The following is a 20,669-nucleotide window of genomic DNA, read 5'->3' as shown; positions in this document are numbered from 1 at the left end:
CCAGCTCACTGGGCCCGGGTTCTGGGAAGCCCCACGAGAGGCAATCACGGCGCCCCTGAGGAGGAGCTGGTGAAAACCGAGTGCAGAGACGCCAAGAGCACAAGCCCTGCGGCTACAGAGCTGTGGGGGCTAATCTCGGAAAGTTCCATGGACGCCAAGAGCGTAAAGATCGTTCCCTGAAGTGGAGGCACGTGGCTCGGGCCATGAGAATTAAGAACGGCTGCCCTGCATTCCCTCCACTCAAGCCACATGCATTGTGGGGTTGCCTCCTGTCAGTATCTCAACCATCTGACCCTGCAGGGCTTGGGAGGCCAGCCCAGCTGAGGGGACATGACAATGCCAGGCTCCTTCGGGGAAAGCCAGGCCAAGTAGCCCCTGTCCACCTGTCCACCTGCAGGGCCCCGATCTCCAAGAGCAAGGAGCAGTCGAGGGAGGGACGGGAGCGTCATTCCTCGGCTTCTTCTCCCCTTCCCGGCTGCATCTGTGTCTCTTCGAGAGAAACTTTGGTTTGTTCCCTGGAGAGGGCCCAAAAACTCCCAAATTAGCAAACCTGGCAAGCCGGCAGCTCAGAAAATAGTTCATCCTGATTCCATGTTTTTCAGGCTCACAGAAGCCTTTATTAATGAAGTCACAACACCAATATTTACCGTCTGCAGGGAGAGGCACAACACGGGGGATGGATGGGAGTGCGGTGGGGACTCCCGCCCCGCCCCTCGCAGGCCTGGCCTAGGAAGATTGGCAGGTTTCCTTGGGTCCTTTCCAGCCCTTTATCTGGATGACAGGGGCGGCTCTGCTCTGATCCTCATGCACCCCCTCCCCCACCAAGTGAGAGAATCTGGAGAGGAACAGTTCTCCCATTCCTCTGCCCCCACCAGTGCCAAAAGGATGCCTCCCCTTCTCCACCTCACCCCACTGGGGTGTACATGCTCCCCAGAGGTTATCCGCCTGCTTGGCAGTGAGAGAACGCACCTTGAGGTTAGGACGTTCAAGATGTAAGGAGTGTGTTTCCTGGTGGAGGGGGTGGGGAGGGGCATTGGGATGGGAGAAAGTCCTTTGGTTTCTAGCATTGACCGGACCCAAGCGAGATGCTGACAGTCCCGGCAAAAGGACCTTCTGTGCTTGGATCCCTGCATGTGCCCCAGGCAGCAGGTCTTCAACATGGACGTCAACATTATCAAGCCCCCAGCACATTCCAGGAGCCCAGAGAAACACAAGTAAAGGCACAGCACAGGCGAAACCCATGGCTTACTGGGGGACAGGGATGACGGGGCGAGACTGAAGTAGAGGGCACCAGGAGTGAGGTAGGAGAGGCCAAGGCTGGGAAAGAAGTAGGGGTCGAGCGGGGGGCTTAGGATGGGCGTGACACAGTCCTGTGCGCTAGCCAGTGTGGAGGGACCTCCTCTTTGACATCCACACAAACCTCATTACGCCTACCACTCTTTCCCTTCCCTCCCCTCCCCACTGGGAGCCATGGACACTGCTTCCCAAGGTAGAAGAAACCTTGGCTGTTTGCCAAGGTGGGCAGTCCTGAAGGAGAACTGGTGGGGAGATGAGTCAGTGGTGAATGTGTTGGCTTCGAGGTGCCAGGGGGCCTGGAGGCAGCAGATGTGGGTGGCAGGCTTGGTGGGTCTGCAGCTCGGCAGGGGTCAGTTGGAGGGAGTCCGGGGAGCCAGGAGAAGTTCTGGACATAGACGTGAAGCCCCAGGGGCAGGGCACAGTGAAGAGGCAGGAGGCACAGGGACTGGCCCTGATGAGGACAGGGCCGACGAGGCAAGGACAAGACAGGAGGACGGAGGGGCAGGTGACAGTGTCAGAGGCACTGAAATGAAGGCAGGGTTGTGGGAGTCAAGGAGGAAACGGCCGGAAGAGCACGGTGTAGGTAAAGCCGAACAGGTGTCAGCTGAGTTTGGCCCCAGGGGTGCTGGTAATCGGTGATTGGTGATGTCATCAGCACAGGCAGAGGGTTGGGGAGCACAGGGGAGGTGAAGAAGTGGAGACAGGTCTGGATGTCGTAAGGGAAAGGTTGTTAGGAATACAGGTCTTGCGTTTTAAAGATGAAGGATGTGTGACAGGAGGAAAGGCTAGTGGACAAGCAGAAGGGCAGGTGGGCTAAAGAGCTCAGTCGGGCCCTGCCCTGTTGCTCTTTCCCGGCTAGAGGCCCTGCATCCTTGGGGACAGGTGGTGGGCTCAGCCTTGTGCCCCATCTCGGAAGCTTTCCTCTGCACGGGGGGGTGGAGGGGGTGGGGTGCGCTCTGGGGACGGATGAGTGTCCCTGTGGGGCCAGAACCTGGGCCTGGGATGGTCAGCTTCTGTGAATGCTGCTCTACCCCCAGCCCCCAGTACTCCCTTTCACTCCCAGTGTCTCCTCACTTGAAGGAGCCCCCAGCATCTCTCAGTCTGCGCATCTCTCAGCACGCAGAAGAGGGCATATTCTGTCTCTGCCCTAAGCCACATGCGCCTGCTTCCCACTGCTCCATAAGCTTGGAAAGGCCTGAGCGTAGCTAGCCTCCCTTAAGACACAGGTTGGTCTTTCCCCACGTCTAGCCTCAGTTTCCCTTTCTCTAGAGCTGGAGCTCAAGATCAGGGTGGACCACCATCAGAGGAGAAAAGGTAATGGGTTGACTCTCCCAGGCCCCGCCCCAGGCTCCCAGGTGCTGTACAAGCTTGCTCTGCCCTTCCCCACTGGTCCCCAGAGCCCGAATCCACCCCTAAGGCTCACAGGCTCCGGGGGGGCGGAGCTGGATGCCCATGTCATTAAGAGAGAGACTTTTATTATTCCCATAGGGAAGGGAGATACAAGGGAATCACTAAGAACTACAGTGGGTGCCTGGAAAATAAATTAAAACAGAAACGCATCAAAACAAACAGAGGAGATCAGAGAAGTGGAGAGTGGCTGGGAGGCTGCTGTGGCCGGCGGCCTGCCCAGGCAGGTGGACTCTCTGAGGAGAAGGTGGAGGAGTCCCAGGCCTCAGCCAGCCCATTTCTTGTCCCTCCGTCAGCAGTGGCCCCAGGCTCCAAGCCCTGCGCGGCCGTGGCTCGAGGCCTCCCTGAAGCCTGGCGGGGGAGCGGCCAGAGTCCAGCTGGGCCCACCCGGGGGCCCTGGCCGGCAGCGAGCAGGTGCTCTGCTCTTGTGGATCCGTGGCTGCCCACTCTAGTCATTGGAGGTGACGTCGATGTCCTCCCCGTTGGCCTGCTTCGTGGCGATGCGCCACCGGTTGATGTGGTGGGATCCCTTCTTCTTCTGCTCAGACTCAGGCCCTTCTTCCTCCAGCTTCTGCCGCTTGTACTTTGTCCTCCGGTTCTGGAACCACACCTTCACCTGGGCCAGGGAGGGAGGGGCAGAAGTAAGAAACACCCAGGAGGCCCCCAGAGCAGCTCCTGGGGTCTCAGTGCCCGGGCTGAGCTGGGAGCCAGATGGGGAAACCAAGGCCAGGGTCCGCTCCTCTGGCCAGGTGCCGCCTGCTGGATCTGAAAGACTATGCCTCCAGATGTGAATGAGGTGGGGTGGGAAGAGGACACAGGGGGCCAAGATGGGGCCATCTTCCAGTCCCTCTCGCAGAGGGCAGGGAGCAATCACAGAGCTGCCGCGCATCCTGTAACCACAGCACAGTAGAGAGGAGGAAGCCAGGCTCTGGAGCCCAGCAGGCCTGGGTCCCTACCCGTTTCTAGGAAGAGATAATAATCACTCCTTCACGAGGTGGAGGTAAAGAGTGAGTAGGCGAACGTATAAAAAGCCATTGCATGAGTCCTGATGAGCGCCTGTGGCCCTGATGTACCCCCACCCCCAGCCACCCTGTGCTCTTTGCAGCACAACGAGGCAGAGTGGACATGGCTAATAACCAGGAGGTGATGTCCACTCCAAGAGCGGTGCCCAGGACAGCCAGAGCACTCCTAGGGTCACATACCCCGCCACTCAAAGTTCCAACTCACACACCATCTAGGTCAATCAGCTTCTCCAGAGGACCCTATGAACAACGTCAGGCAGCATTCCCCCCACCCTACATCAGAGGTTGAGCTGGGCAGGTGGATGGCTGCTCCCTCAGGGGACAGCTACTCACGGTGGTCTGAAACCCACTAACAAGGCCTCCTCCTTAGACATAGGGGAGTCTGCAGCGAGATCGGGGCCAGTGCTCTAAACTTCTTGCCCCCAAAGCACTGGCCTCTGCAGCCCATCCAAATATGGGAACAGGTTACACAGGAGAAATTGCAGGGTAGAGAAGTGAGCTCCTCTTAAACAGAGAGGGCCCCCTGCTTCTGTGTCAGGCAGTGAGAGTCCTGACAAGGGGAGGGTTCAAAAGCAGATAGCTGTCCTCTGTGATGGGGGGAGGGGCTTGGAGGGACAGGTAAACAATGCTAAGCTCACCTCCTCCAGGAAGCTGCCCCAGATTCAGCCATATCTCTCCTCACCCCTCACTTCTCCCACCTCCCCCAGCATTTGCTCAGTGTCCAGGATACAGCCTTTAACATCCTCTTATGCATGATCAAGGAGGGCTATCCCAGCTCCCTAACTAGACATAGTGCTTGAGACTGTGGAGGAAGCCTTGCTCAGTCTGTCCGCTCCTCCTGGCCTTGCAGAGCCAGGCCATCGCCCGCCCCCATCCTCAGAGTTGGTGAAAGCGGGCCTGAGCGCAGATCCTTTGCTAAGTTCCTTCCCTGTTCTGGGCTTAAGCCCCTCATCTGTAGGAGAGATGTTTTTCCGGCGGCTTTGCAGCTCCAGGGCACCTCCTGGGCTTTTGCTCCCGAGGGTCCCTGGGGGAGGTGACACAGAGATGGCAGAGACATGGATGGTTTCCTGAAAATGAGAGCTCATTTACAAAGCTAGCAGGTGCTGTTGGCTGCCGCTGGGTGACCCCCCAGTGTCCTTGCCGGTGGTGAGTGGGAGGTCGTGTGTGGAATGATGGTGAGCATACTTGGTTTTGGCAGCAGCAGTGAATGCTAAGGGAAGATCCTGGAACCCTGGGTGGGGACAGGGGCGGTCCTCAGAAGATGACCCACTCCAAGAACGGCTGAAAAGTACAGGCTGTAGCTATAAAACAAGGCAGTATTGGGCCAAAAGCAGGCCTCATGTCAGGGCACAGAGACGCTCTGCCTTCATGCTTCCCAGGCACAGCCGGCCCCCTGTCTGCTTCATGGAGCCCACCCAGTCCAAGGCTTCCCCTAACAGCTCCCTCTCCCCAGGGTCTGCCCTGCCCTTTAATTTTAGAGCACTGTGGGGGGAGGACATCGAGCTAGGGATAGGAAGAAATGAGGCCCCTGGCCTTAGTGGATAGAGTAAGGGAGGGAGGAGCTTCTTCCCTCGTCTCTAAGTCAGGGGGCAAACCCACCGCCTGCCTGTCTCACCTCAGACAGACAAAGGAAAATGGTAGATGCTCTGGGGACAAGACTTCTAGATCCCATAACCACCTTTCTGGGGTACAGGGCAGGCTGGGCTCTGGGTGGTTCTCAGCACAGCTGCATCTGGCCCCTGACTGCCCTCCCCCCCATCCAAGAGCCCACTGACACTATGCCAGCCAGTAGGTGGGTGAGTGCCTGGGAGGCCTGGATGTGGGGCCAGAGTGGCATTATCGAGGGCCCTCGGGGCTGGCCAAAGGCTAAGCGAGCCCAGCGGAGGGATGGGGCAATTGGGGAAGCTCTGGGCAACACCAGGACAGCTGGCCCCTTTCTGCATCTTCTCCCTCCCACACACACTCCGAGGCTCCTTTCGGGAAGGAGACTTGTCTGGAGTGGGAGGGACCCAGCCTGCTATCCTCACCCCACAACACTGGCCTGAAGGAGGAAAGTCCTCAATGGTGGAGCTCCAGGCACACGGTACGTTTTCCGGCAAAAGCCACCTTTCCTGGCCCACCCAAATGAAAGGGGATCCTGAATATTTTCTCCGTGAAAACGACCAGGGTCAAGGAGGCAGCTTTCTAGAAACAGGGAGGTAAACTGTCTCCCAAGGCAGACTGGCTATCTTGTGAACAGCCTTAGGCTGAGTGACCAGATGCTGTTTACAAAGACTGTAATAACAGGGGGCTGCTTATGACTTAATAATGTCAATGAAAAGGGCAGGATACGGTTTGGGCACAGTGTGATCACAACCATGGGAAAACAAAATCTATGCATAGGGAAAAAAGACTAGAAGGAAATGTACTTAAAGTGTGGGTGACATTTCTTTCTTCTTTCCACTTTTTGTCTTTTCCTTGATGCATTACTGATAACAATTAAGAGTTATTTTTTCTTAGAAAAAAGAGAAAGAATTGGGCTCTGAGTGTAGTAGGAGGCCAGAGTGACATTACCCCGGAATCCAGCGGGGCGATCTGGGGTCACCCCAGAGCCCTTTCCCTGGAGGACAGAGGCCCTAGAAAGGAACCAGGTCATGCAGTGTGCATCCCGCTCTGAGTGCTAGCTTTATGAAGCTGTGTTTATTCTGTACCCGCTTCCCCACCACACCCGCCCACTGGCCCCGGGCACCATCGGGATGTTGGCTGAAGAAACCACTCCCCGATCTGTGACTCCTGTGGGTTTGGAGAGAGGTTCCTTTTGGCCTCCCAAGTCCCCATCTCCCCGAATGTCTCAGTGTTTTAGAGAAGCCGGATCCTTCCAAGCTTCTCCACGTTTACCTGAGTTTCCCTGCCTGGAGTACTCTTGCTTAGCCTTCAAAAGCCTGCTCAGATGTTCCTGGGCTGGACCTGCCCCGCTGCCTTGTCTGTGCTTCCCGAGTAACTTTCCCTGTCTCAGCAACAGGGACCCCAGCAGTGCATTCATTTACTTCTCGAACCTCTGTCTCCTTATCAGGCCATGGGAACCTGGAGAACCAAAGCAGCGTAGTAGTGTGGGCTAGAGTCCCCGTGGGCACGTGCCAGTCTGTTCAGCAAGATGGCCACAGGTGAAGTACCTGGCCCTGTGCTCTGGGCAAGAGGTGCCTCGGACAGACATGGAGAGCCCGAGAAAATCAATGGTGGAGGGATTGAGGTCTAATCAGAAAAGCGGTTTGGCAAGTGCGATGGCTGGAGAGATGGGATTCTTTTTAGGCATAGTTCAGTGGACACTTCTACAACAGGGTCAATTCTTAATTCTCCATGTTGTGGACTGGGTTAACCACTTCTAGGGAGAATCTGGGGGAGGGAGGGAGATGTACTGTTGGGAGGCACAGGGGTCAGCATGAGTCAAACAGGATGAGGAAGGTGCTGTGGAGGAATGAATGAACGCATGCGTGCATTAATGTATGAGAGAACTGACTGATGTACGTAACATTAATGAATGAAGGTGTGCATGTACTGATGAGCAAGTGAATGGACGAAGGAACTAACACACAAGCAAACTACAGCTCCAGCCAATTATTTCACTTTACTTTTGAGTAACCTGCTATTTGAATGACCCAGATTTGGATCCCTTCATTTCCACTGGTCCCCAACTTTAGCCCATCCCAAATGGAAGAGTCTGTGGCCCCTGCCTGCCTGCATTCAGGAGAATACTTGTCTGCAAGGTGTTCAAACACTCTATCAAGGTAATAGCCCTCTCTGCTGGGGATCCATTTCCTATTATTTGATCATATGAGCTACTCCCACTATCAGGGTCAAGCCCAATGCCACGCTAGGCCCACCAAACTGAGGGAGGTCACCTCTGACTCCCCGTGAAACCATACATAGCCCAACTCGTCCTAAGCCTTCCTGCCTCCTCCTCTGCCAGATCATATGGATGCTTGCCCTCACTCTCAGAAAGACATCACAGAGTCATCTGCCTCCTTAGGACTAGACCCCAGGGACCTACTCCAGTCTACCTCACCTCCCCTGCCCTATCCTGCCTCTCACTGGGCTCTGGAACTTGAGTGACACAGAAATTCTTGGAAAAGAACCAAGACCTGGAGAAGAGATGAGTCCGTCTCCGAACCGACAGTGAGCTAGTAACAAAGGTCTCTTGACCTTCCCTAAAATTCAAGTCATTTGGATATCTCCTTCTCAACCATCATCTCAAAAGCAGAGTTTTTCAGAGCAGGAATGGACCCCAAGAAGTCTCCTTACCAATGCCCTAGAGGGAAAAACCCACAGGCAGGTAATCAGACACTCTTGCCTTCTGAGACCTCCCCACCTGTTCTTGGGCCCCAGGATGGTGGCCAGACTTGACACCTCCTGCTGCATCTTAATCCACCCATGTCAAACCCTTCCCTTCCTTCCCACCAATGTAGAACCCTGTGCATCCCTCCAAGCTTTCTGGGCCTGAGGTCTTCTGGGAAACTTCCACCCCTGCAAGTCTCCCCTAACTTCCCTCAGCCCACAGCTGTGACTTCAAGGAGGCTCTAGTCACTCCTTGTGCATATTCTGCCAGTGTGCACACTTTACAGTTCCCCCCATTACGAATCTCCAAGGCCGAGGACTCCATTTCTGCACCCCTTTGTCACAGCTCAACTGAACTCAAAGCCAGAGAAGGTGAAGAAACACCTGCTGAACGGTTCAGAGCAGGAGGGGCAGCTGGAAACACTGACCGGCTGATCAGCCTGGACTCCTTCCCCATACACCTACCATGCTACCCACATGCGTGCACGTAAGCACGTAAGCTGCCTTCCATGCCACTTTTATGTGATATCACCTGACTCTGGGCATCAATCACACTGCCTGCATGTGCCCCACACTGTAGCACATACATGTTACACACACCCATTACACACACACACACACACACACTCACTTCCATTCACAGCTCTGATCTGACCCCAATCCGGGTCTGCCCCACCAGGACTGAAGCTCAGGTGGACATCACCCAGTTATCCGGGTCAGACTCCAAAGTAGCGCCACAGCGGTGAGGAGCAAGTGATCAGAGCCAGAAAGGAGAACCAGCCCTTTCCCGGAACCACTTCCTCCACTTCCTGGATTGACCCATAGCCTTCCCCGCATAGATATCCAACACTCCACCAAACGTACAAACCTGCCCCGACAAAGAAGTTCAGCTTGCCCACCTCCCAACACTCCATACTAAAGCTTTGAGCATACAGAGACCCCTGAGCCCTAGATTAAGACCCACACAATGATTTCCTTAATCCTACCAGGAGTTTTACCCACGAACTGGTGGATAAAACTAGAACATCTAAAATAAAGTGCAAGGGAAGAATAGAAAACGGAGACACAGGGAGGTGTCAGTGACTACAGAAAGAAAGGGAAATGACTGATAAAGTTAACACATGGAGATGTGTACAATCCACAGAAATTATTCCATACATGTTTATGGAGCATCGACTCCTTGCTTGTCACTGAGCAGGACCCTATAGAGTATAGAGAGAAGCAGCAACGCTTGACCCCTGGCTCCCAAAGCCGGCTTGTTGTTCATCAGAATCACCCAGAGAGCTGTTTTAAAAACATTTCCTGGATCCTATCCTGGAACTTCTAAGAGAATCTCCTGAATGGGGCCTGGGAATCTGTATGTTGAGATTTCCTTGCGAGATGGAACTAGCCAGTCTACAGAGTGACATTTGGACGTGGTAGATAATTTCGCAGCAGCAAAGTCCTATGCGTATTATGATATACAGGAGATGTACTGTGAGCTCTGAGAACTTGGAGGGAGCACTATACAGAAATACAGAGGAGAATATAGATGAGACAGAAACTCAGGGCTAGAAAGAACCATGGAGTTCATTTCATTAAATGTTACAGATACAGCAACTGAGGCCCAGAAAGAAGACAAAGACAGAGCTGATGACACGATAGGTAAGCAGTAGCAGGCATATGAATACCCTGGCAGTAGCTAACTAGATCTGTATAGAGGGAAGCTTGAGAAGGATGGTAGGTACACAGAAGATAAAACAGAATAGATGATAAGGAAATAATCAACAATTGAGTAAGTGAGAGCTAGTGTTAGGAGGAAGAAGAATGTAATTAACAGAAAATAGGAAGTATAATTAACCAGCTTTGGAGAGGCATTTTAAGGAGCTCAGACCGAGAAGTACGTGGCTAGTTATAAAACAGCTATGTGTGCAGAACGGATTGTAGAGCTCCTAGAGACAAATGTAGTTAATGCAGTTACTGACAGTAGAAATAGATGGCAGGGGACTGACGGCAGAGATGGACGTTTGACAAATAGCCAATAGTTGGAAATGACAGGTAGGCTTGCCCAGTAAATACTGAAAGATGGATAATTAATTAGATAACCTAAGTCCAAATGATAAGTTACAAGAGGGACAGAAAGACAGCTATGATGGTGAAGGAGACCAGATATGGCAGAAGAAACACCAGACTGATTCAGGAAGCCCAGTCTAGGGGCTTACTGTAACACTAACCAACTTGATATATATATTACTTTACACAGAGGGAAGGGAAGGACTGGGGATTAGAATTCATATTATTTCAATTCCTATTACGTGCCTTTAATCCTCAAACAATCTATTTTCCAGATGAGAAAATTAGAGCTCAGAGAGTTGAGTAACTTGCACAAGGTCACACAGTCAATTAGCAAGGAGGCAGATAATAAAATTCAATCTGTCCTCCTAGGGAGCTCTGCCCACCCCATCTCTCTATCTCAGTTCTCACCTGAAAATAGGAGCCTTTACAGGATGGTTTCTCAGGCTCAAGCCTCCTGTAGTTCTATTGTGTTTTGTTTTGTTCCATATGCTAAAACCAGCTCATCCATAGATAGAATGATATTAGACATGAGTTTTGATAGTTAAGCTGGATATACTATATTATTCTACCCGGTTTTATTTTAAATGTGTTTGAAACATAACAAAAATGAAGGAAACAATCATTATATTTACTAACTGGAATTTTGGGGAGCAAACAGGCAGCTAGATTTGGTTTGAAAGAAAGTTAATTAAAAATGCCCTCACTGAGCTAAAAAATTAAAAGTTTAAAAACAATGACATTATTTCAACAAGTGTTAATCTGTGGGTGGGAGGATTATAAACCGTTTTGTTTTCTTACACTTCTGCAATTAAAATTTAATAACTAATACTTTTTAAATGATGTTAACTATAAACACCATTCTTAAATTGACACCTTGTTTTAGACAACTTTAAAACACTGTTTGCCAGGAGGGAATGGGGGTATTATTTTATTAACTCAGTTTTTTAGCATATATTTCTTTTAAACATTTTAAAAATTAACTTGGCTGTTTTGTAAGCTTTAGCTCTGCAGTTAGAACAGCCCAACCAGCAAATCTGAAAAAGCACAGGTCCTGCGGTAGAGGAGAGAGTAATGTGTGATTAAATGGAGCATCAGACAGATAAGACGTCTTGACAATAGAAACCAAAATAGGACGTGAGGACCAGCCAGTGATGTCTGCTGGGGGACTGGGGAGGCACTTAGGGTCTGGATTCCCCACTGGGACCCCTTCCTAATTTCACTACTCCCCCGGAGACCCCAGGCTGTCCCCCTCGCCCCAAGACACCTCCTCAGGGCACTAGGATGGAAGATAGTAGGGGCCAGACCACCAAGAATGGGGAGAGGGTGATAAAAAGCCCAGGGGCCCCTGGACAAGCAAGTGGCCTCTCATTTGCACATCTGGGAGCTTTGAGGGATGGAAGGGAATACCATCTCCCAAGGCCCATCCAGACTCTGAAATCAGCCTCCAGGGCAGCAGCCAGCCCCTACAGCTATATCGGACTCCCAGGGACTAAGAGCTCAGGCGGTGCTTCCACACAGCATTTATTTAAGGCGAAGTCTTCACTTACAATAAATCCAAATCTGCCTCCATAGGACTCTAATCTAGTTCTTTAATTTTTTCTTTTCTTAATTATCAGTTACAAAAATACTCCGTGGTTACCCTAAATTCACCCAGTTCAAAACCTCTCCAACGCCACTGGAGTTTGTTCCCTCCCCAACTCAACAGCCCTCCAAGTGTTTGGACGCAGTCCCTGAGTCCCCGAATCTACTTTTCCACCATTCCCACTTTCCTCCCATGTCTGCGCGCCCCAAACACCAGTTTCCAGAGCCCTAGCAGCCTGCCTGCGCAGAGATCAGCGCCCCCCCTCCGAGCCCAAGCAGGGCTGGCCCCTTCCTGGCTGATTCCTCGGCTTCTGATGTTTATAGCCTGAGGACACGTGGGCTTTCTCCCCACACCACAGCCGCTGGTGGGCAGCCCAGGCCTCCGCCAACTCGGCCCATGAACAGCAGCAAAGCCGGTGCGGGGGGTGGGAAAGGCCCGGGCCTCCCACAAAACCGTGAGCACCCCAGAGGAGAGGCGGAGAAGAGCCGCAGTAACCACAGGGCTGAAACGGCTCCAGGGGACACTGGGACAGCTCGGGAGTGACTGCGGCGTGGCCCTGCCTCCTCCTGAGAACCCGGCGCCTCCTGTGGGTTTTGAGAGCAGGCTGGGCTGTGGTTTGAGTCCAGAGTCCTGGTGGGTCCTTAGAGCTTGACTGAGGTCCTGCGGCCTCAGCGAGGCTAACCGCAGCGGGAGGGAAGGGGCTCTAGAGATAGGCTTTGCCAGAGGGCCGCGGGGGGGTAGGGGTGGCTTTTGGAACTGAGTGGGACCGAGCTCCGGGGAAGGCGGGGGCGTGAGCCTCGGGCCCCTCCTGCACCTGCCCGCCCCCACCTGCACCTGGGCCCGCGGGCCGAGCGCGGGCCGGCTGGGTGGTGATTACCTGCGTCTCCGAGAGGCTGAGGCTGCCGGCCAGCTGCTTCCGCTCGGCGCCTACCACGTAGTGGTTCTTCTCGAAGGCGCGCTCCAGCCGCAGGAGCTGCGAGGGCGAAAAGGCCGTGCGGATCCGCTTGGGCTTGCGCGCGAAGGGGCCGTGCAGAAGCAGCCCGTCCTGGGGCACGTCGCTCGCTGCGGCCGCGCCGCCGACGGCAACACAGCAGGTACAGACAGAGAGAATGGGGCGCTGTGAGCCGCAGCCCGGCCGCCGGGCCGCCCGCGGGAGCCGGCCGAGCCCGGCCCTCAGGCCCCGCTCGCAAACGCCCTTGGCGCTCCGTTGCCCTCTCCAATCCTTGGCTCCCGCCCCCACTTCTCCCTTTTCCCTTGTGCCGCCCCTTCCTTAAGTCCACTCCTCTCTCCTCCCCCATACTTCCTGAGGGTTCGAGAAGCTACCCCGTCGGTCGACGGAGGCCTTGAGGAGCAGAGCAGCGGATCACTAGATGGGCCAAGAGGAGGACCCAGGCCTAGCGAGGCGCCTGGAGCAGCGGAAGAGCCGGGGTGGGAAAAATCCCTGAGCTCTCTTTGTCAGCGGCCCTGCTACACGAGGAGGGACAGGGCTGAGAGTCACGAAGGTGATATGGGGAACAGTGAGGCTGCTCACCACCCTCATGCCAAACACATTTTCAGGAACTAAAAGGGACCCAAGGCACTCTCTTTTCACACCTGTTTAAACCACCCTTGCAGCTAAATGCTCAGGCCGCTAGCCCTCTGAAAATTCCTGCCAACAGGCCCAGGCTCTACCTTGCAAGTGGTAAAAATAGGCCAGCGGCTAGGTCAATGTCCAGGCAACACCTAAAGGTCTAAGGTCAGGCTTCTTCCTCCCCTTTCCCCTCCTCTTTCACCGAGGCCTTCAGGTAAAGCTCACTGCCCCCCAGGAGACTCCTAATGCTCTCCAGTGGGAAAAGGCCTTGCTTCATCCCTGAATAGTCCCGTGCTGAAGAAACACGTGTATAAATATCTAGATGTCATCTTTCTCTCTAATATATATAGATATAGATATATTGGTTTCTGCATGGGCGTGTGTAAATATATGCTCCAGCCTCCCTACTGTCTTTTTCTCTCATCTACCATACAGGATTTTCAAAGAGTGTAATTGTCCCTTGGCAAGTGTTGGCCATCATGGGAACTCAGCTCCTACAAGCAGGAGGAGGGGCTGACCCTGGGTGGGATAAGGCTCCCAGGGTGGTGAGGTCAGGAAGTACAAAAGCCAAAATGAGCCTCCACCTACCACCCCACGTTCAGTAAACCCCCCACCAGGTCTTCATGCAATCTCTGGCTTGGTTTCACATGCTCTCAGACTTGAAACAGGCCCTGACATCACCCGTGGGTTCTCATGCATGGGCAAATATCAGTACCCTTGAGCCACTGACAATGAAGAGCCCAAGATGGAATGTTTTCACACAGTTATCGGTTGAGATTGACTGAGCCAATGAACTCCTCCAGCAATGGCCCACTGGTTTTACCCAGTTTGACCTGTTGTTTTGTTTAAGGCAATTGTTTGGATCTCAGCTGAGATTTTCCATTTCTGGAAATACCTCTGTAAGGGAAGTAAGGGCACATCATGGACATGCTATTGCTAAAACTCTCCAGGTAACTGTTCACGTCCCTCTGCTGGTGGAAACTGACTGGCATTACTTTCCCCAACTCCTTGGGCTTTGGACGCTTACACAGGTGACTTTTATTGCTGGGTTTTGTCCCCCCACCCCCCTTCTAGAACAAGGTTGCCAGAGGGGAAATGAAGTCCCCTGACAATTACTTTTCCGTTTCAAGTGGCTGGATCTGTGCAGCTACAAAAGGGAGTGGCATCACACCTTGGGGAGATGGAGGGGGACGCTCTGCCCAGTGGGCCCTTCAAGGTGGAGGCAGGCCCAGGGCTGTTAGGCCTGAATGAAGGAAGTTTAACTGGTGGTGGTGGAGGGGATAGATGATCAAGTGAAGTGGTCTGTCAGAGAGGAGTAAAAGGAATGAAAGGAGGAGCCTGATCCAAGTAGGAATAAGAATTAAAGTCTTAAGTGGGTACCAGTGTGATAGGCCAGAGAAAGGTGGAAGAGGCGGGTGGGAAGCAAACCCTTCTTGCTGATGTTAAACTGCTTCAGCACACTGTGTGGTTCTGAGCCTGGACGGAGTCCCAACAGTAGTTTTGCCTCTGGACAAATAAGCTGGGCAGGGAGAAGGCCCCGCTCATCCCAGAGTTCCAGTGTTGGCCTCAGCAGCTCAATCGGCCCAGGCTTGTCAAAAGTGAGGTGGCAGCCTGGAGAGACCCTGTAGATTGGAGTGTGGGATGCAGGAGTGTCAGGGACCATCTGTGTCTGGGAGAGCAGGACAGCAGTCTGCATCGGTGTGTATGGTTTGATGGCCGTTTTGTAATTCTGGGGGGTATGTGTTGGTCCCTTGCATGGTGGACTTCTCTGTGTTTGTCTTCATAAACCCAAAGTGGAGGATGGAAGCAACAAGCTTATTCTGTCCTTGTGACATACACACATCCCTTTGCCTCAAGTCTGGCTATTTTAGGAAAAGCTAGGCTTGGTTTACTGTCATGCCCTGTTGGGGCAGATAGACTGTGTCCTTCAGTCTATGTCCACATGTACCTGCTGAAACACAGGGGTCCATCTGACCCAACCACGAAGAAGCAAGGGGGCAGGAAAATGACTCAGTATACTGAAAAGTGATGACAGACTGGATTTCAAAAGAAGCAAGGTTTTTTTTTCCTGTAAGAGAGAGGGGGTTTAGTGCAAAACTAACTATCCGGACAAGCTGATCAAATAGCTCTATGTTTCTGTAAGGATAGAGTGATGCTTTAGGCGCCTAAGTTCCTGGGCCCCTCTCATTATGGGTAGGGGGCCTCAACAGTCCCTACCGCAGCTTCAGTTTCCCTTAACTGGACCACAAGAGCAGAACAAGCTTGGGGCTGGGGCCAGTGTGGCCCGTTTCCCTGCAGTAGTTCTCACCCCTGGCAGTGGGTTGTCAGTTTCAGACAAGGAGAGATGGAAAAGTGGAAGGAGGATGACTTCAGCTTCCCTGGAGCCAGGAGGAACCGAACCCCACCCCATTTTTCTTCAGCCTCTCAATGCAGGGAAGGCAGGGACTGGCAGGAGAGACTCCCAGGACTGAGGTGGCCGGACGTGGGAACTAAAGGATCCGAAGTGCCGGCGCTAGCCGCTGAACTCCCTTCTGGAGAGGCCATGGCCGGCCAGGAGCTCTGGGCCGGCCGGCTGGGCGGAGGAGCCTGGGGCGACGAGTGGGAGAGGCCCCCCAAGCTGCGGAGATAACCTCATTCCCCCTCCTCCTGCCGGAACAAAGGCGCCCTTTGAAGCACCGGCCCATTACCAACGCGGATCCCTGAGGGTTGGGGCTTCCCAGGCCCCCTCCAGACGCCGTTCCCGGCCTGGAAAGTTCCTGCGTCCGGGAAATGGCACCGAAGTGCGGCCAATTCCCGGTTTCCGCCGGCTCCTCCCCTTCAGGCCTCGAAGTCTATGGGCTTCAGGATCCCGCCGCCTGATCCAGACCATCCCCCGTGGGTTCTTCCTCTTCCACCGCCTCGCTCCGCCGAGAAGCCGCTTCCCCGCGCGCTGGCCCGCGCTGCGCACGGAGCGCAGACATGTTCCTTTTCGTTCGTGTAGGGTTTCGTTTCTTGCATTAAAACGGGGCTGAAATGAGCATCGCAGAGACCCGGTTCTCTAGAAAACGCGGCGCCGGAGGGCCTGGGACGGCTCGGCCCGCAGCCCCGAGGCCCAGCTAGGACCTCCAGGCTCACAGCTGCCGGGCCGCGCATCGGGCCGCGGAGGCGAAGACCCGACCCAAAGCCGAAACGTCTCAGGGTCGGCAAAGTCCTTCCGTGTCCAACGGATTTCCGAGTTCAAAAATGCGGCCACACATGGCTCCATTTCCGCGTCCAGAAACGGTTCTTAAGAGAAAATTTCAACCGTTTTTGCAACTCGACAACGTGCCCGCCGGAACTGATGGCTCAGGGAGCCGCGGCAATTTCTGAGGTTTTTCGGAGAATTCATGTGGGCTCGATTGGCTGGGAATGCTCAGAGCCGGAGGTGGATCTGTCGCGAGTTGTCCCCGGCCCTCGGTGCCCCGTGCCCGCGGGGACCAGGCCAGAGGCGGGAAAAGCATCTAGGAGGGCGTGGGACGCCAGGTCTGAAGCCGAGGGCTCAGCGGGGGAGGCCTTCCCCGGATGATCAGAGACCCCAGGGCTTAGGACCGGCTCTGCCCTCTCCGCAGAGCCCCTGTCCCTGCACCAGCCTCCTAACCACGGGTCCTACTTCCCCGGCCCGACGGTTCAAAAATAGCCGCGACTCTCAGATCGGCCCATGGGTGCCCGGTTTTGAGACCCAGGCTGGGCTGGGCCCAAGGATCACCGAGATGGTTTACTCAGTTTTGAATAAAACTTCAATCATTTATAGCAATAAACAATCATTGTAATTGACAGGTTTCATGCCCAAAAGGGCTGACACCATAGGCTCCCTCCCCCACCGCATGATTTAGGCAAATTTTTGAAATCTGAGGGGAAACAAGTCTGCCCACAAAAATTCTTGTTCAAGTAATTACAGCCTTTTATATTGTTGGGATCTGCTGGGTCAGTATCTACTCGTCAGATGGGACTAAGCAAATAGACAAATTGGACCAGGAAAGCAGCTTCCCATGAAACAGTTCAGCAGTTATAGCCAAAGCTTCAAAAAAGATCATTTTTCTTCTGTTATCTAGATAATGGTACCAAGCATCTGGTTTACTTTGACTGTGTAGACGCGGTTTATCCTCAGATTAGGTTGGCAGCCGAAGCTCTAGCCATATCCTTTTCATTGGTTTCACTAAAAGCCGGGTTACCTAGCTCTGAGTCATGGAACCTCAAAAGGCTGAGGTCCAGTCCCGTCTGCACTAACAAAATAAAACTGGAAACTAAAGCAATTACTGTACAAATTAGGCCATTCTTTAAAAAGAAAAAAAGGCAAGAAAAGAGAAACAAACTTTAACAAATTCCAGGAAGAAAACGAACTCCAACAAATGCAACTCTTTCCTTCGGGAAAGTCAGATAATGGAAACGTGTGTGTGTGTGAGAGAGAGAGAGAGAGAGAGCGCACGCGGGCGCGCGTTTGTAAGGCTAGTGGGGGATCTTCATTAGCAAACCCGTTGCCCAGTGAAGACGTGGGAGCTCGGCTAGCCTGCGACCTTAAAAGCCCCCGCCCCCCTGCTTGGGAGGACTGCCGTGGGTCCCGCAGCCGCCGGGTGGACTCCCAGAGTGGGCGCATGGCGAAGGAAGCCGGTTGCTATTGCAACCCTTCCCGACACTGGGTCCTAGAGGCACTTGTGACTCGACAAAGTCGGGTCGAGGTTGTTGAGAAACACCCCAAGACGGTGGAGCACTCCTCACGGAACATTAACTCTCCAATCTCCCCTCCCCGCTGCCCCTTCTCTCCGCAGACCCGGGGCACGCGCGTGGACTTTGCTCCGCTGGGACGCGCCAGCGAGGGCGGATATCTGGGAATTGGTGGTGGATGTGAGAGGGAAGTAGGGTCCCAGGTCCAGCCCGCGCAGAAGGAGGGGGCGGCGGGCGCTGCGGGCGCTGCGCTCTCTGGACTGGGACTGGCTCAACACCGAGAGATTCTGGCAGGCCGCGGGGAGGATCAGGAGAAGCTCCAGGGATGCGCCCGGGTTTGGCGTCCGAACCCGCACCGTTTTCTGGGCAAGCCTGGAGGTCCCAACCTGGCTCTCTGGGAGGGAACCCAACGCCGCGGAAGTGCGAACGGATCCGGCGCGGCTCTTCCCCATTTGGGAATCGGCCTCTGCGGACCCCACAGCCTTGTTTCAACAACTTCTGAACAGCCCCGCACGCCCCCGAGCCTCCCCCGCGCCACCGCAGCGCCGGCGCTGGCCGGCCGCCTAAGCGGGCACAGCATGGACACTCACCCTGGAAGCGGTGGCCGAAGAAGCGGTTCCGCAGGACCCAGGGGTAGAAGTGCAGAGGGTCCCGGTGCTGGGCGCCGAAGAAGGAGTGCGGGGGTTGCAGCGGGGAGGCGCCCAGCTGGTGCGCCGGGTGCACGGTCAGCGCGGGGTGGTTCATGGCCTCGGGGAACACGAGCTCGGGCCCACCGTACAGCGAGCGACCGGCGCCCGCGGCGGCGGCGGCGGCGGCGGCGGCGGGGAAGCCGCTCACGAAGGCCGCCTCGGCCGCGCCGGGGTGAGGGTAATTGAGCGCCGTGGGCCGGAGTGGCTCCTCCGAGGCGGCCGCCGCCAGGGGATGGGAGCCGGCGCCCCCGCCGCCAGTGCCCCCGCCGGTGCCGCCGTCCTTGGCTACCAAGGACTCGATGGTAAAGCCGCGCTTGGCTGTGGGCTGGAACATGGTCGCGGTCGCCAGAGCCGAGCGAGGCAGCCGGGCTCTGGGGAGCGCTCCGCGTCCTGGCGCCGCCGCCGTGCGGGGTGTGCACCCAGCCAGGCACATGCACACACACCAGCACCCCTCACCTCCCCCGCCCGCCCGCCCGCGCTCAGACCCTGCCGGCGAGCCAGGCGCGGAGAGGCGAGGGGCGTGAGAGCGAGCGAACGCGGAGTCGGGCCACCGCGCGCAGCTAGGCGCGCCGGCCTCTGGGGCCGAGCGGGCAGCTCCCGGCGCGGGCACTGGCGCGGGTTCCGTGCGATGCTGAGAGCTGCCTCTACGGCCTGGGGGCTGAGCCCGGCCCCCTCCCTCCCGAGTCCAGCCAGGACAGACCCCCGCCCCAGGTCCTCCCAGCACTGCCCAGCTCAGCTTCGGCCCCTGTACTGCGAGGCGCGAGTTAGCCGGCACCTGCCCCGCGCTCGCCCATTGGCCGCCGCTCACCTGCCCCAAGGTGGGGGGCGGGGCGGGGCGGGGCGAGGGACGGCGGGTGGGGAAGGAGCCAGCAGTCGGAGGCAAAAAGCGGACTGGAGCCTCTGCCGGCTGTCTAGGCCTCCCCCCAGCCCCCATCCGCCCCTCGCCACGGGCTTCTCTTCTTGTCTCTGCCCTTTTAGCTGAGTCTGGCGATCGTCTCAACCGTCTCAGCCCACGCGGGAGCCCAAGAAGGAGTCCGAGGGGCCCGGGGCTTCGGAGAAACTCCAACCCCACTTCCCGATGTGTAACTCAGTTGAACCCTCTCCAATTCATCCTGGGATGTCTTTTCAGTTCTCAGGCAACTTGGATCCGAGCGGAGGGAGGGAGGGAGGGTGTTTTTTTGCCTGATAAATACATTCTCAGATAACCAGGTCACTCCTCCCCGGGTCTTGGGGACCTTCCCGCTCACCCACCGTCTCTCTCCTGGGTCGCGTTCTGAAAGCCGAGGCCTTGCTCGTGAGGTTTCGCGTTTTCTGAGGGTTGCGGGGGACAGCTCCAGAAAGGGGGACGCCCAATTCTTTTCACAAGGGGCCAGGCCGGGGACAGCGCAAGAGGAGCTGCCGGAGTGGTCACTTTGCAGACCTCAAGCCGCAAATCCGGGTTCGGAAGCACGTACTTGGCCCAACCACGGCGGCGGCGCTCTGCTCGCACCCGGACGGCGGGCCTCAGCACAGGGCGATCTGCTGCTTTCCTCGCCTTCTCTGGTCGTGGGGCTCAGGTGCATGCGGGCCGGGCCAGGCCCGAACCTCGGGCCTTAACCTGGAGCTGGCCGAGCAAGTCGAACCTGTCTCCAAGAATACACACCAGCCATCCCCGGAACGCAGCGGCCTCCTGGCCTCCCCTGACCCTCACCTTCCACCTGCGACCGCGGAGCCGCGGACGACTCTGTTCCGTCAGGTTTCCATTTCTTGCAATAATTTCCTGGGGGTGAGTGGGAGAGGAGAACCAGTACTCCGCAAACTTTTCCACCCGGGCCTTCCAGGCCGCAGGAACACCTCCCCGAGGCCTAGGAGTGCGCCGGGCGGTGGTGGGGAAGCTGCGACCCGGACCCTGCCAACGCACTGCGAGGAGGGTCCGCAGCGCGCTCAGCTTCCTCGCCGCCGCCGGGGTCAGTGAGGGCGGCGCGGCCGCGGCCGGGTGCGCAGACCTGGGCCGGGCCTGCCGGCGCCCCGAGGCCAGGGGTTCCGCGTGCCGCGTGACTCTGCAGGGACTCCAGGCC

The 20,669-nt window shown here is 55.7% G+C and overlaps 1 protein-coding gene across 1 annotated transcript; it reads right to left on the bottom strand.

Annotated features, from left to right (window-relative positions):
• Window positions 1-2,752: 2,752 nt before the first annotated feature.
• EMX1 (empty spiracles homeobox 1) lies at window positions 2,753-19,346 on the bottom strand. Its single transcript, XM_080813735.1, has 3 exons — window positions 18,514-19,346; window positions 12,551-12,735; window positions 2,753-3,319 (listed from the first exon to the last, which is right to left on the bottom strand). The coding sequence occupies exons 1-3, from the start codon at window positions 19,043-19,045 to the stop codon at window positions 3,152-3,154; spliced, it is 885 nt and encodes a 294-aa protein (XP_080669861.1). The 5' UTR covers window positions 19,046-19,346; the 3' UTR covers window positions 2,753-3,151.
• Between the last annotated feature and the right edge of the window lie 1,323 nt (window positions 19,347-20,669).

The sequence above is a fragment of the Martes martes genome, assembly GCF_963455335.1.
Source record: "Martes martes genome assembly, chromosome: 9".
In the NCBI taxonomy this organism is placed as follows: Eukaryota; Metazoa; Chordata; class Mammalia; order Carnivora; family Mustelidae; genus Martes; species Martes martes.
Note: the sequence above shows the minus strand (reverse complement) of the source record. Positions and strands in the feature narration are given on the sequence as shown.